Genomic DNA, 14,683 nt, shown 5'->3' on the forward strand with positions numbered 1-14,683 from the left:
AACAAATACTGTAAAGCTAAAAATGATTAAAATGGGATTGTATTTTGGAACTTTTTTTCATTATTCTTATGTCTTGAGAAGCTCTTGCTCTGATTCTTCCCATCACTGCATTTCCATCTAAAAATTCTGTTTTCTGTAAAACAGCAGTGTTGAGTTTGGGAAAGCTTTTGCTAGCTGGACTTGGACTGAAACATGATTTTTATTCTTAAATGTATGAGCACAATCCTTCCATGTGGTTTACTTAAACATTACTTTTGCTTTCTGTACGCTTGTGACAACAGTGTGCTAACGAGGCTGATTATGCAGATGTGGTATTTGAAGTTCCTGTGCTATTTTTGTTCTTGTCAGTGAGTTCTTACAGCAAAGCAGATGTATGCGCTTTAGGTTGAGAAGGGGATTTGCCTCCTTCCTGCCTTCAGAAAAATGAATGGTGCCTTTCCGCTAACCGTGACCGATCTGTTTCCATCTGTTGTACAACAGCTATTAGTGGTATTTCAGGGCAGCTAATGAGTAATTGCAATACTAGTTATAACTCAATGCAGTTCGACTCAGCTCTGGTTCCCAGGGACACTGACGGTTTGGAGACACAGAACATGACCTTGCTTTCTCTTCTTCAGGAGATTTTACTATGTTCATCTTCAGCACGATACCAAAATGTAGCTGGGCAGATCCTGTCAGCAGGTGGACTGGCATGGCTGGAAACGTGGCCCCTTTACAGGTTGCCTTTAGGGGTTAAGACCATCTGGGGTCTAGCAGTTGCACCAAATATTTTTAGTCTTGCCTGTATATTGGCACATCCAAGTGTTCCTTGTGTAGGCCTCAGGTTTCCAAGGCTGTGTGTCTGCAGGCTGTGGCACCTTGAGCGCACTGCCCAGGGGATGGAACAGCACTGGAGGCATCAACCCGCTCTGTTTGCAGCCCGTGGGAATGACGGCAGCCTTGATACTCTGCTGACTCAAAACCGTGGTGCAGAGCGCTGGAAAACCACAACCCTCTGCCAGAGTGGGGCAGATGAGAGCTGGTCTGCAAGTGGTTTAATTCACTCAAACTGTTACGGATCCAGGCAGGTCCAGTTTCCTGCATTAGCTGGGGAAGGGGGGATTTACCCTCAGAGCAGGAGTAAGAAGCACCACGTATTCCTAAATCTGTGCTGGGTGCCTTGCTCATGACATTGGATACCTGACCAGAGCACACTAAAGTTGCGGCTTCAGCTGCTGCTTGTAACACATGGGCAGGGCAGGAGGTGGAGAAGTGCATCTTGCTCCGTTCCTCCCCGTGAGGTGTGACCCTGGCAGAGGCTGCCCAGAGCAGCTCTGGATCCCCATCCCTGCAGTGTCCAGGGCCGGGCTGGATGGGGCTCTGAGCAACCTGGGCTGCTGGAAGGTGTCCTTGCCCATGGAGGAGGGTGGAACTAGGTGAGCTTTGCTGTTCCTTCCAACCCAAACCTTTCCATGATTCTGTGATCTCCAACACGTAGGTGTTGTCATTAATTGCTTATCAGTCTCAATACTGTGTGGTTGTAGAAGTTCATGATCTCTAGTCTGGGAGCACAGACCCAAGCTGTCAGCTGTACTCCTGTTGTAGGTCACTTCAGTTCGTTTGGCTGCAGAGCCAGTGTCTGTTCTCTGGCAGAACCTGCGTTTGGAGGTGACTTGCCATTTCTCTGGCTGAAACGGAGCATTAGGAAGGGTTACAGATATGCATGAGGTCTGTCCTTCAGCATTGTGTGCCTTTGGAACAGGAACACACAAATGCTTGTTTGTACATACAATAGGTTGGGGAAAGCCCAGCAGCACCTCTGTCTCCTGATGCTTTTGTGTTCGTGTAACCAGATTACGTATCTCCTGCTGCTGCTCTTGATTTTCACCCAGCATTTCTCTAATTTAAGACCTAATCCAATTACACAACATACTAGAAACCATTGCCTGCTTGCATAGATCATATTGTGTTTTCTATTAATAAATCCTGCTCTGTACGGGAATGAATAATTTAGTTCAAGATGTTGCTTTAAACCTGATTTAGTCTTGCTTCCCACGCAGCCGTCTCCTTCAGCTCTACTATTTCCAAAATAATTTTGCACAGAGAGGAGGTACTAAGCACTTACCTACCAACTGCATTAAGGCTGGTGGTACTGTCATGGTAAGAGTTACCAGCTGGTAATGTTTTACAGTCTTACAATATTTTTTTTCTTAACTTATAGGCATAGTTTGTGGTGGTGTTTTAGATACGCGTAGAAATTTGAGGGCAGCTGTCGCGTAGAGCAAGACATTGGAATCTCTGCTTTAATCTCTCTGTGGTTAGGAGCTGTGATATGGTGCCCGATGAGCATGCGACAGTTGTTTTCTACCCTTGCCAAGACTGGCAAAAATGACTTAAAGTAAATAATAGCTGTAAGTACAGTATCACTGAAAAAGGGCAAGACCTCACCTGACTAATCTGTGTCTCGTCCACCTCACAGCAAAGCACCGGTGGCAATTTTCTGTGCCTTAGGTGAACTAGGACCTGGGTGTCCTTAAGCTGAAAGGTTTTTGGGGATGTTTCTAGCCATCTACTAGTACAGACATTCGACAAGCTTGAGCAGAATGTGAGCAACAGACACCTTCCTACTATGTGCTCTGCCAGTTTTGAATATTTAAAAAAAAAATAAATGGAAGGGATTTTGCAGATGTGTTCTTTATTGTTGGTCTCCAAATTAAATAAATTCTCACTTTTTCTAGGGAATTAATTTTGGACTTTGAGCAGCTTCACATCAGGAGTAAAACTCATCTGGTCATGCCAAAAAAGAAGCTTAATGAATTAGTCATGAAAAGCACCAGTAATATGAATTCACATCTGTAATCATTCCTACTCTGAAACAAATGGTTTACTTCAGACTTTAATAACTTTTAAAACTGAAGCGCTGGATCGCACTCTGAGCTGGAGCTGAGGGAACACGGCTGGATCTGGGATGCTGCAGTCCAGCACCAGGTACCCATTTACTGCTTCGGAGGCTCTGGAGCTGAAGGCATTAGCACCTCTGGAGCTGGATGCTCATTCCTTCACTCAGAAATGTTTTTTCTTGCATGGGCAATTTTCTGTGTCACCTGTCAGTGGCACTGTCCTCGCTTCCCGTTTCCCTTCCTGGCCAAAGGCAGAGGGTGGCAGTCAGAGATGAGTCTCCAGTTTGAACGTTTGGCCACCTGGACCCACTTCTTCCCATGATCAGTCCCACGGTAAATGTAGACTTTGGCAGTCGTGTTTGTGTTTTCCTCCACAGTTTAAGAATCATTCAAAGATGTTAAGGCCAAAGAGGATAATGTCTCAGTCTCGTGTGCTGCAAATCCCCACAAGGAATACCTCCCGGCAGTTCCTGCTTGAGGTTAATCTCAAATGTTTAAAAGTTGTTGTTAGGTTGTGTCTTGTCACGTTCCACCATTTATGGTTCATACCCATTCCCTTTTCTAAAGTGTAGGGCTCTTTGACTAAGAGCAGTGGTTCTCAGGAGCTGGGATCATAAAGTGTTTAGGAATAACCACGGGGCTTTCAGAGATGGTTGGTAGCACTGGTGGCCTTTCTCTGGCTACTGCCTGTTCTTCTGCCCAACCTCTACCTGGCAGTGTATCTTACAGGATAGCTAAGGCAGGTTGGTGCTGCTGCCCCTGTATGCTCAACTTCCACCTGAATGAGAGATCCCGTGGCCACAGGGTCGGTTGCTTTGGTTTCCCAATGTAGTGGGATACAAACCCAGCCCTGCGCTCCCACTGCCGGGTTTCCAGAGACCATCAGCTCACTGGACATGGCAGAGGGACGAGAGAAGCACTCTTTTTGATAGCACTTCGTTGTCAACTCAGCCAATCTGTGAGAAGCTGCACCCAAAATTTCAGTTTTCTTTCTGCCAGTGGTTATTGTATTCTTGTCAGAGATCACAGAAGAGAGTTGAGGTCCGTCGTGGAGAACAGTGACAGTGGTCACCAATACCTGGATACAGTGCACAGGAAGAAGAGGGTGGATGCAGGTGGTGATTGAGGATGCAGGATGTTAAAGGAAGCTTGTTGATCTGGTTTGGCTCTAACCAATGTCACTGAATAACTTGGGTTCCCCTTAGACTGAAATCTCAGGCCTAAATAAGAAATGCAGGTTTTGTCTGTAATCCTGTGAGTGCCCAAGATGGTGATCAGAGAAGCCACAAGGCTGGACAGCAGGACAAGGGTAGGAAGCTTTAGCTGCGCTGTGTCAGACAGATGTGGCTGTGGGACACGACACCAATACTCGATTTTAGCCACGAACTTCTACGGAGCAACAGGTTAGGGAGCCCCAGGGAAGAGAAACCATCATCGGTGTGATTCTGAGAAGGGCAGAGAAATGTGTTCAAAACAGTGTCTTCAGAGAGCTGCTCCAGATCAACATTCTCAGTAAAAAACAAAACAAAACCAACCACAACTTCGTTGGTTTTGCACTCAGAATTCAAAACAAGAACTGCACAGAAATGGAGCTTATTGAAAATAAGCTAAGCAGAGAGCAAATGCCCACCATCTATCACAGCGGACATGAGAAATGGTGCAGGGAAGCCAGCATGACTAAACAGAAGGGCATGGAGGCTATTGCAAGCAAAAAAGCATTTTTCAAAAAGCTGGAGAAAATGGGAAAGGTTATAAACCCTAGCAGATTAAATATACGAACAGAACAAAGCAGGCAAAAGAGATGACTTGCAAAGGGGAAAAAAAAACCCAGTCATGTTTCAGACCTATCAGAATTGGAAACACGTGAGAGAGTTTGGAGAGTGCTACTGACTGCTCAGACTCTGAAAGGAGGACTCAGGGAAGATGTCGCCATAGCAGAAAAACTAAATTTGTTTTTTGCTACACGCAGGCTTGCCACAGAGCAGCTCACAGAGCTTACCCTGCTGGAATGTTCTTTGTGAGGAGTCAGCAGAGACCTTGCCTTAAACCGCAATGCCTATTGCAGGGGCTGTAAAAAAGATAAAATATATACTTTTATAGCAAGTTGCTGAGACTGGATTTATCAACCCAGGAGCTTTAAATGAGTTTAAGGATGAAATAGTTGAGTTGTAAGGTTATCCTCCTCTGTCGAAGCTGCCGTGGTGCCCAAGGACTTCAGTGCTTCCCCTGTAAGACAATTTTAAAAACCGATCCCAGAGGAGTTCTGGGAATTTGCTGACCTGCTGTACCAGACAGACTGATAGAACTAGCAAGGAGTATAGTGGATGAATTGCACAGATTAATACTGGGAAAGGTTCAACGTGTTTTCTGTAAAGGGAAGGAGTCCTGCTCTGCAGAACTATTCAAATTCTTTGAAGGAGTCAGTAACCATATAAAAAAAGTCAATTCAGTCGATGCAGCCTACTTGGATTTCTAAAAGACAAGACCTCTTACCAAAAGGGCCCTAAGACATATGTCTTAAGGAACTTAGGTGGCTATGCAGTCGGAGGGGAGGTCCTTTCATGGATGAAATATTGATTAAAAAAGGAAAAAAAAAAAAGCATTATTTTCACTGTTGTTTGAGATCACTAGAGGAGCACCTTAGAGATCTGTGTTGGGACCTGTGCTGCTTAAATTTACTATTAAATTATCTGAAAAAAGTGATGGACAGTGCGATGGCAAACTTTTATCTGCCTTTGGGTGAACATAAGGTGTGATGCACTGTGGTGAGTAAAACCATCCTATGGTGGAATATAAAAGGGCGGGCTCAGGACTGATGATAAATAACCCAGAAGCACAAGACCTTAACATTGCGAGAGATGAGTGAAAATGTCAACTCACAGCTCATGGCTTTCAACAACACAAATCAATTCTTTTTTATCAGGAACAGGGAACAAAGCAACCTCATTGTGCTACCGTGTAAATCCACAGCACACCCACGTGTGTTTGATGTGCTGCCAGCCCCCTCGTCTCAGAAAGGACGGAGCACGATGGGGCAGTTTTGGAGAACAACAGTATGGTCGAGAAAAAGCTGCTGTACCAGGACCGGCCAGATCAGAGCACATCGGCCAAGCAAGGGCATGTGAAGGGGAATCGCAACAAGCTCTTAGGTCATCACTGCTGTGGGCTATGGAAGTGGGATCAGTTGTTCTCCATCTTCCAAACCAAGGACTGGGGGATCTCGTGCAGAACCAGCAGATACATGGTGGGGAGCGAAGTGGTTCTTCACCCCGCACGTTAAGCTTTGGCTTTTCTGGTCACAGGGTGAGGCAGATGCCGAAGGAGGAGGTAGCAGGGGGTGACTGCCCAGTTCTCAGAACAGAGTCCAAGTGAAGACCACACCTCCCATTCAGGAATTCTCTGTTGACCTACAGATTGTTGGGGGCTGGGAAGATTAAGGGCAACTATTACAAGATGCAGGTGTTTGAGGAACTATCACCACGTGCTTGCTCTATGTTATTTTTCCACAAGCACACACTTTGGAAGTCAGACTAGGAGGCTAGCTGGACCTTTGGTCTGACCAACTACGGCTGGTCTCCATGCCTCCTCATCCTCCTCCATCACTGCTCTTCTCATCCATGTTCTGAGGGAACTGCTGGTTTTTGAAGTGATAGTTCCCAGCTTATTTGAGCTAATCGATAGCAGCTGCCTGCCCAGGACTCAGCCCCTGCTCTGTCCCACAGCAGCACGTGTCTGCGTCACGAGCTCGGTGCCCACGGCCAGCGAGGGTGCCTCTGCTCCCAAGTCCCCATTTACAGCAGATTGTCTGCAGCTGCTGTTTTGTTTTTACCTACTGTACAAATAAGGGCAGAAGATAAAATCTCTTCAGAGAAACCTCTGATAAAGTTTCCAGTCCCAAAGTGAAAATTAAAGTTGATCAAGCTTTTCAAAACACAACTGCAGATGATCATCTTCTGTTGTGTTCATCTCCCTCATTTTGCAGAATGCCCAGTTTTTTAAATCTGGCTGTCTCCTGGCCACATCTTTCCCACCTGCCTTCTCCTGTCACCACTTCCCTGCACTACGGACCAGGTCAGTGTTCAGACATAGCTGGGGCTGGACACCTGCAAGGTGACAATCCCTGAATCTCCGTTCAAGCTGCACTGCTGCAACATGTCAAAGCTGGCCCAGGCAGAGACTGGGAACAAAGCGTGCTCGTGTCTGAGAAGATCACAAGTATCTGATACTTTCCAACACTACATTTTTACATGAGCAATGGGCAAATACCAGGAGAGAATATGCAGAATTGCAGGTGGGTAGTGGTTACGGAGGCAGTGTGGCACAGGCATCTCACTGGGTGGCCAGCAGAGAAGGCATATCTGCAAGAAGGATGTGAAGAAAGCACGTTTGGCAAGAGCAGAGGGTGCAGCCTGCAGAGCTGCTTTTCTCTCACAAGGTACCCCGGTACCCATTGCACATGGGTTATTCTGTTCCATGTCTGGAAGAGTCATAAACCAGTGATGATGTAATGAAGTATTAACTTTTTTTTGCCAATTCAAGGTAGCAGTTGTATCTTGTAAATGTAGAGACTGTTGTTGCCATCTTAAGTATGTGTCCTGGTTTTGTTTAAAACAAACCAGTTCTCTTTCAGTGAGTTTTCCTTTCAGTTCTTCTAAATAACTAAACTTTTCTGAATTGGGCTGCATGTTTTTCAGACACTGTTGGCTCCAGAGCTGGTAATGGTAGCAATGGTATGCAGAAGACCCCCAGGTTTAGACTTATCGCTATGGCAGCCAAGGTTACTGATAAATTTTGCATATCCCATAAGTGAGAGGGGTGTATTTGCAAGAAGGGGTGGACAGAACAGGTGACTAAAACTGACCGAGTATTCCATCCCATACACGTCATACACCCTATAAAAGTGGGAGATCACAAGGGCCTCGCTCTCTTCAACCATGGCCGGCATCTGAAGAGGACCCTGCCAGTTCTGCCTGTAATCCCAGGCCTAGTTCCAGACCCTGCATCCCTGAATCCAGTTCCGGTTTGCTGCGGAGTCCAGCCCAGGACTTCTGGGCACCTGCCCTGCAGCCAATGGAAATTCAACATTGGTTTTGTATATTCTGTATTATTTTCACTATTTATTAGTAGCATTAGTGAAGCGTTTTTAACTTTCCAGTTTGTAAGTCTCTCTCCCTTTTCCTCCTGTTACCCTTCCTTAGGGAGGAGGGCAGGGGAGTAACAGAGAGCATCTGCCACAGTTTATTGCCGCCCTGCAGTAACCGGTGACAGCGTGGTACCTCAGTGCTGCCTTCAGCGTCTGCCTCGTGCTGTCCTTTGGCTTTGGTATGTGGGAGAGAGCTGTTCTGGAGAAAAGCAGGTGACAGGGAAGTCGTGTGTGCTGTAATTGTGTGATGTCTGAAAATGTTTTTGTCCTTTGCAATCATAGGTCAAGATAAAAGCCCTAAAGCTACAGGGCAAAGTTGCAGAGAAAGTAAAGTTCACTGGAAAAATTGACTTAGAACCTGTGGGGAAGCTAGGGGTAAAACGCAGTCTCATCTCTCTAGGTAATCTTGACAAGGAGATCTGCATCATCTTGCAATGTGTAGCTGAAAAAGTGAATGTAGAAATATTTATGTCTAATGTAGTGTCTGATACTTGCTTTGTAGAGCTTGGAAAAAGCCTTAAAAAAGTAAAAGGCTTTAACCAGAGGAAGCAGAGGAAAGAAGCTGCCTCCCAAGAGGAGGATTTCCACTTTGCCTGGGAACTAGCAAGATAAAAAAGAAATAACCTCAAGCACTCCCAGTCTAAGGCTTTGCCAGTGTACAAGGGCAGAGTAAGAAATCTGCAGATTTAGCATCTTAAATTTTTTAAAGTGCTGCTCACTGAGATTTGTTAAAGATGGGATTTCTCAAGTTGCTTCCATCTTCAGTGTATGTTCCCTGTGTTTGAATCACTAATGCAGCTGAAGGAGTAGCAAGGTGAGTACCCTTCAGATTGGGCTGGTGCCCAGTGCTGACATAAACAACCATCTTACTGACAAACTATCTCATTTCCCCAAATCACAGTTTACAAAATCTGCAAAGTCAAAGTAAGAAGGAGAGCAAGGATTGATTTTTAGCTCCAGGAAACTTGTTTCCTTCCCTACTAGAGAGCTAAGACCCAAGCTCAACTTCAGAAAATAAAAATGCAGGGTGTTGCAATATGAAGCATGTTGAGGTGCTTGAACAACAGCTCTGGAAAGAGGTGGCTGTTGCTCTTTCTAGTACCTTGTCCAGTATTCTGCCTAGTGGAAGCATGTGTGACCTTACCAGTAAATTTGAATGTAAATCTGGAAGAGACACTGTAATGCTGACTTTTTAAAAATCATTAGCTCATTTATTGATTTCTGTGCTTTTTTCGCTGTTGGCTCAGTTTGGGTTTTGTGGTTTTTTGATAGTTGACCTTTTGCTGATGCTTATAAAACCTTCCCTGGTCCTCTGGAGATGCAGCTTCACGAGCTGTGACTCAGTTTAACCGGAGTCATGCTCAGGGCAGGGTTATTTCTTCTTCCACCCGGTGCGCTCCCCTCGGGCTCTGAGCCAGAACCAGCATTTGCCAGACCTCTCTGTGAGCTCCTTAACTCACTGACCTGGCAGAAATCTCACCAAGTAAGATTAAGAAAAAAAAAACAACACCACAATAAAAGGCAGCTGGATAGTTTCCTGCCAGGTCAGTGAATTAAAGCTGCTTATGGAAGAGACCCAACAACTGCCAGAGCTGGCAGAGAGACCTGCTTCTCATGCCGTTCAGCCGCTCGGTTTGCTCGGACGCGGAGGGACGCGCAGCCGGGCGTTGCAAGCTCTGGCGCTCGCTGGGCCCTTCCGTGAGTTTGCTGCGTGTCACCGTTTCAGCCACGTGCGCTGCCACTCATCACCTCGGCCTCATCCAAAAGTTGCCACTTTTGTTAAAGGACTCGTTAACACCTGCAGACTTGGAGAGCACTAAAATGGGAGCCACTGCTGTGGCTGCACAATGTGTCCAGCTGGAGTATGAACCATGACTGTGCCCAGCTCAGCAAAGCAGCCCAGAGAGCCGGGGCAGAGCCCGGTGGTTTTCAGAGGCTCGGGAGAGGAGGCTGTGCCCTCGGCTGCCCTGTGCACCCTGCTGTGAGGGACGGCAGTGCTGCTGTGCACCCCATGCTGCTGCCTGCACCCAGCACTGCTGCCTGCACCCCATGCTGCTGCCTGCACCCCATGCTGCTGCCCACACCCAGCACTGCTGCCTACACCCCGTGCTGCTGCCCGCACCCTGTGCTGCTGCCCGCACCCCATGCTGCTGCCTGCACCCCGTGCTGCTGCCTGCACCCTGTGCTGCTGCCCGCACCCAGCACTGCTGCGCACACTCCGTGCTGCTGCCCGCACCCCATGCTGCTGCCTGCACCCTGTGCTGCTGCCCGCACCCCGTGCTGCTGCCCGCACCTCGTGCTGCTGCCTGCACCCTGTGCTGCTGCCCGCACCCCATGCTGCTGCCCGCACCCCATGCTGCTGCCCGCACCCCGTGCTGCTGCCCACACCCAGCACTGCTGCCCACACCCCATGCTGCTGCCCGCACCCAGCACTGCTGCCTGCACCCTGTGCTGCTGCCTGCACCCCGTGCTGCTGCCCGCACCCCATGCTGCTGCCGGCACCTAGCACTGCTGCCCACACCCCGTGCTGCTGCCTGCACCCCATGCTGCTGCCCACACCCAGCACTGCTGCCTGCACCCCGTGCTGCTGCCTGCACCCCATGCTGCTGCCCGCACCCCATGCTGCTGCCGCACCCAGCACTGCTGCCCACACCCCGTGCTGCTGCCTGCACCCCATGCTGCTGCCCGCACCCAGCACTGCTGCCTGCACCCCGTGCTGCTGCCTGCACCCCGTGCTGCTGCCCGCACCCCATGCTGCTGCCGCACCCAGCACTGCTGCCCACACCCCGTGCTGCTGCCTGCACCCCATGCTGCTGCCCACACCCCGTGCTGCTGCCTGCACCCCATGCTGCTGCCCGCACCCAGCACTGCTGCCTGCACCCTGTGCTGCTGCCTGCACCCCATGCTGCTGCCCGCACCCAGCACTGCTGCCTGCACCCCGTGCTGCTGCCCGCAGCCCATGCTGCTGCCGGCACCCAGCACTGCTGCCCACACCCCGTGCTGCTGCCTGCACCCCATGCTGCTGCCCACACCCAGCACTGCTGCCTGCACCCCGTGCTGCTGCCTGCACCCCGTGCTGCTGCCCGCACCCCATGCTGCTGCCGCACCCAGCACTGCTGCCCACACCCCGTGCTGCTGCCTGCACCCTATGCTGCTGCCCGCACCCAGCACTGCTGCCCACACCCCGTGCTGCTGCCCGCACCCCGTGCTGCTGCCCGCACCCAGCACTGCTGCCCGCACCCAGCACTGCTGCCCGCACTCAGCACTGCTGCCCACACCCCATGCTGCTGCCCGCATGCAGCACTGCTGCCTGCACCCCGTGCTGCTGCCCGCACCCCATGCTGCTGCCCGCACTCAGCACTGCTGCCTGCACCCCGTGCTGCTGCCTGCACCCAGCCTCACCTGACACACAGACGGGTCCTTTCCTACCTGTGCAGGGTGCCTGGGCCCACAGCCCCTCCTGAGGAGAAGGGAGCCAGGAGACCACCAGGTGATAGAGCCTCACCTGCCGTGTTCTCTCGCCTGCCTCCCAGGTCTCTGCTGCTTTGCGGGTGCTCCAGCTTCTCACATGCACAATGCAACAGCTGCGAGCAAGTAAAACCCAGCTCCTTTCCGAGGACAAGGGCAAAGTCAGAGATGCCGTTTTATCCTTCAAAGCCAAGCTGGAGAAGGCTTCAGGCCACTTCAGGTGACTTGGCCGTGGCAGTTTGCTCCCGTTGCCACATTTCTGGGGGAAGCTGAGAGGCTTTGAGGGCCCTGAAAAGAAGTACAGCTGGAGGGAGGAGGATCTTTCACTGCAAGAACTAAATCAGTCTGGCCCACATCCAGCCTTTGGGAGTGCCCAGAAAGGAGATGCAAGGTGAATTTCTGATGTGCTACAAGCCAGGTACTTTCACCTGCCTGAATTTGGTCTAATCACTTTCAGGTTATTGGAAATTACTGGGTTTTTTGTTTAAAAAAACCCCACATACTTTGAGTAAACTAGTAAAAAATAGTTTTGAGGTTGTAATGTTCTGTCTTCAGGCTGAACCATGAGGGTACTCCCTAAGCAGGTACTTAATATCAAGAAAATAGTTGGTGCTTTTTACACTGTAAGTCAGAGCATGTCTTTGTTTTCTGTAGGTGAGAGAAAGGACTTATAGATGATTTTGTGCACCCAGCCTGACTGCCATATCCGCACCGTTTCCAAAGTCCGTAGTTATCCCAGATCAGTCTTTGTCTGAATGTGTTCGCAGCTCTTTTGATGAAACTCAGACAGCTTTGTGGGCACTTCTGTGTTCATGATTGTGAGCTTGTGGCTTCTGTTTCGGTACTGGAGAGGTACCCAGAGGCCTCATGGCACAGTGCAAAAAGGCCTCAATATTTGGCTTGGGAAAAGGAATGTAGTTTTGCAGGCAAATAATCACGAAACAGGTCACGAAGCAGCTCCACTGATACCCAGCTGGCAGCCAGGATAACCTCCCATGTCTGTGCCAGCTGCTGGAGGAGCTAAGGGTGTTTTACTGTCACATTACCACACCTAGCAGCAGGGAACAAAGGCGTTTGGTTAAGGCACAGAGCTCAGCCATCCCTGGGGTGACGGGTCAGCGGATGTTAATGCGGCAGCATGGTCAAGATCTGATGGGCTCTTGGCCAAATGGCGAAGGTGGGGCTGCAGTAGACAGGCAGCCTGGAACAACAGGTGCATGTGGATCTGTATCTTTCATTTTTAATGCTGTAGAAAGGAAAAGCTGCCACCAGCTCCCCTGTGGATGGGCACAAGCTGCCAGGCAACCAGTGCCTGGATCTGTGGAGCCTGGGTCTCTGCTGTCCCAGCCACCTGCCTGCCCTGTTGCCATGCTGTTTCCAAAATGCTCTGGTCCGTGGTCCACAGGGGCTGGAGCTGCTGCCGGCCTCTTGGACGTTGCTGTGTCCCCTCACACCAGCTGGCGCGCAGACAGGACGTTCCCAGAACGCTGAAAAGAGAGCTGTGGGCTGGAGGAGAGGGATGCCAGCGGGGAAGCGAGGGCTCGGCTGTGGGACTGGAGCTACATTTGTGGTGCCATGAGCCCCTAGAGACACATGGACACGACACCTGGCTTCTGCTGCGGTGAAGCAATGTTACTAAAGGCCATTGAAATGAGATCTTGATCACAGGAAGACTCAGCCCCAAACCCTTCACACATCTGTACAAAAGCAACTTGCTTTTGGCAGTGGTTGGAAAGGGAGATTTGACCGGGTCGCAGGTTTCAAGAGCCACTGAGCCACCAGCTGTGGATAGGAGAGCAATGCTAGAGCATGGGGGAGGCCCTTGCTGCTGGCCCTCAGTTAGGGTTCCCTGTAGCACACGTAACACTGAAGCTGCTTCTTCTCTCTCTGCAGGAACATGACATTGAGACAGCTTTTGGAGTGGTCCATGTCACCATGCGGGGCACACCCAAGGGGAAGAGACCTGTCATCCTCACATACCATGATATTGGCCTCAACCGTAAGCCCTTGCACTCCCAGGACCCTGAAAAAGTGGTTGTTCATGGTGTTTGCTTTTGAGTGTGGGGACCAGTGGGACTGGCCTGGAGCTGAGTTGGGATAGGTCATTCAGGGTAAAAAGACAAAGGTATGCAGGAGAGAGAGCATGCAGCACAGCCTTGTCCATTCCAACAGCTCTTGAAAGGTAGGGCCAAAGCAGAAAGGTGGAAATACGTCCAGCCACCAGCCACTAGTGCTCTAACTGATTTGTTGCACTGTGTGACAGAGCTGCCATGAGGCATCCATTCCTTGGATGCTGGGCAGGTGAGCAAGTCCCTTCTGCGAGGCTGCAGAAGCAGTGTAATGTTTTTGGGCTCAGTTGCTCTTCCCACATCTTCCCAGCCAACATGTGCTGGTATGTTCACACGGGTGCTCCTCAGTGTGCAGTGTGAGTACCCGAGTGCTGTAAGGCCCTGTTTTCCTGGGCATGCCTGCTGGGCTGTCATGTGTCTGTGTGCCCCTGTCACGGTGGTTACGTTGCTGGGACTCGCCACTGCGTTGCAGCTGGGGGCACAGCAGCATGTGTCACCCAGCATCTGCTGCCCCGCAGACTCAGCCGTGGGGCTGGGCTCAGGCAGGTGTTTCTCATGGTGTTTGGAGGGTGGATTGCAATAAAACTTCAGGAAATGTCTCATTTCTTCTTGTTGTTGTAGACAAATCCTGTTTTAATGCATTCTTTAACTTTGAAGACATGCAAGAGATCACTCAGCATTTTGCTGTGTGCCACGTGGATGCACCAGGCCAGCAGGAAGGAGCTCCCCCTTTCCCGTCTGGGTAAGAGCTCTGCAGACACCCTTCTTCTTCCAGGTGCGGTCTGGACTGGGGAAGCACCCTGTTTAAGCCATGCTGAGTATAGTGGGAGGTAGGTTTCAGGAGCGGAAGAAACAGGAAGAAGAGGAGGTTTCCCGAAGGGCATTCAGGGCACTCTTCTCTTACTGAGGCATGGGTAAAGCCCGCACTAGTGCTGAGTGTTAGTACCAACTTTCTGACTTGAGCATGGGCCCAGCACACTCCAGTCTAGCTGGCGTTCGTTGCTCCATCTGTCCATCCTCCCACACAAGTCTGGCTGCCCAAAACACTACAGCTCTATGTTAGTTTTGCTCTGAGGGATGGGATCCATGCAGTTGGCTGGAATATACAGTATCATTGCAAAATA

The 14,683-nt window shown here is 49.9% G+C and overlaps 1 protein-coding gene across 2 annotated transcripts in view; it reads left to right on the forward strand.

Annotated features, from left to right (window-relative positions):
* Window positions 1–14,683, forward strand: part of NDRG3 (NDRG family member 3) — a 62,819-nt gene that overhangs the window by 36,346 nt on the left and 11,790 nt on the right. Inside the window, exons 4-5 of one of the 2 annotated variants that reach the window (XM_065645482.1) lie at window positions 13,384–13,489; window positions 14,181–14,301. In XM_065645482.1, the coding sequence (XP_065501554.1) occupies window positions 13,384–13,489; window positions 14,181–14,301 (227 nt within the window). The remainder of the gene's footprint in view (window positions 1–13,383; window positions 13,490–14,180; window positions 14,302–14,683) is intronic. The other variant, XM_065645483.1, reaches the window with a different exon arrangement.

Source organism: Caloenas nicobarica, chromosome 15 (genome assembly GCF_036013445.1).
Source record: "Caloenas nicobarica isolate bCalNic1 chromosome 15, bCalNic1.hap1, whole genome shotgun sequence".
Taxonomy (NCBI): Eukaryota; Metazoa; Chordata; class Aves; order Columbiformes; family Columbidae; genus Caloenas; species Caloenas nicobarica.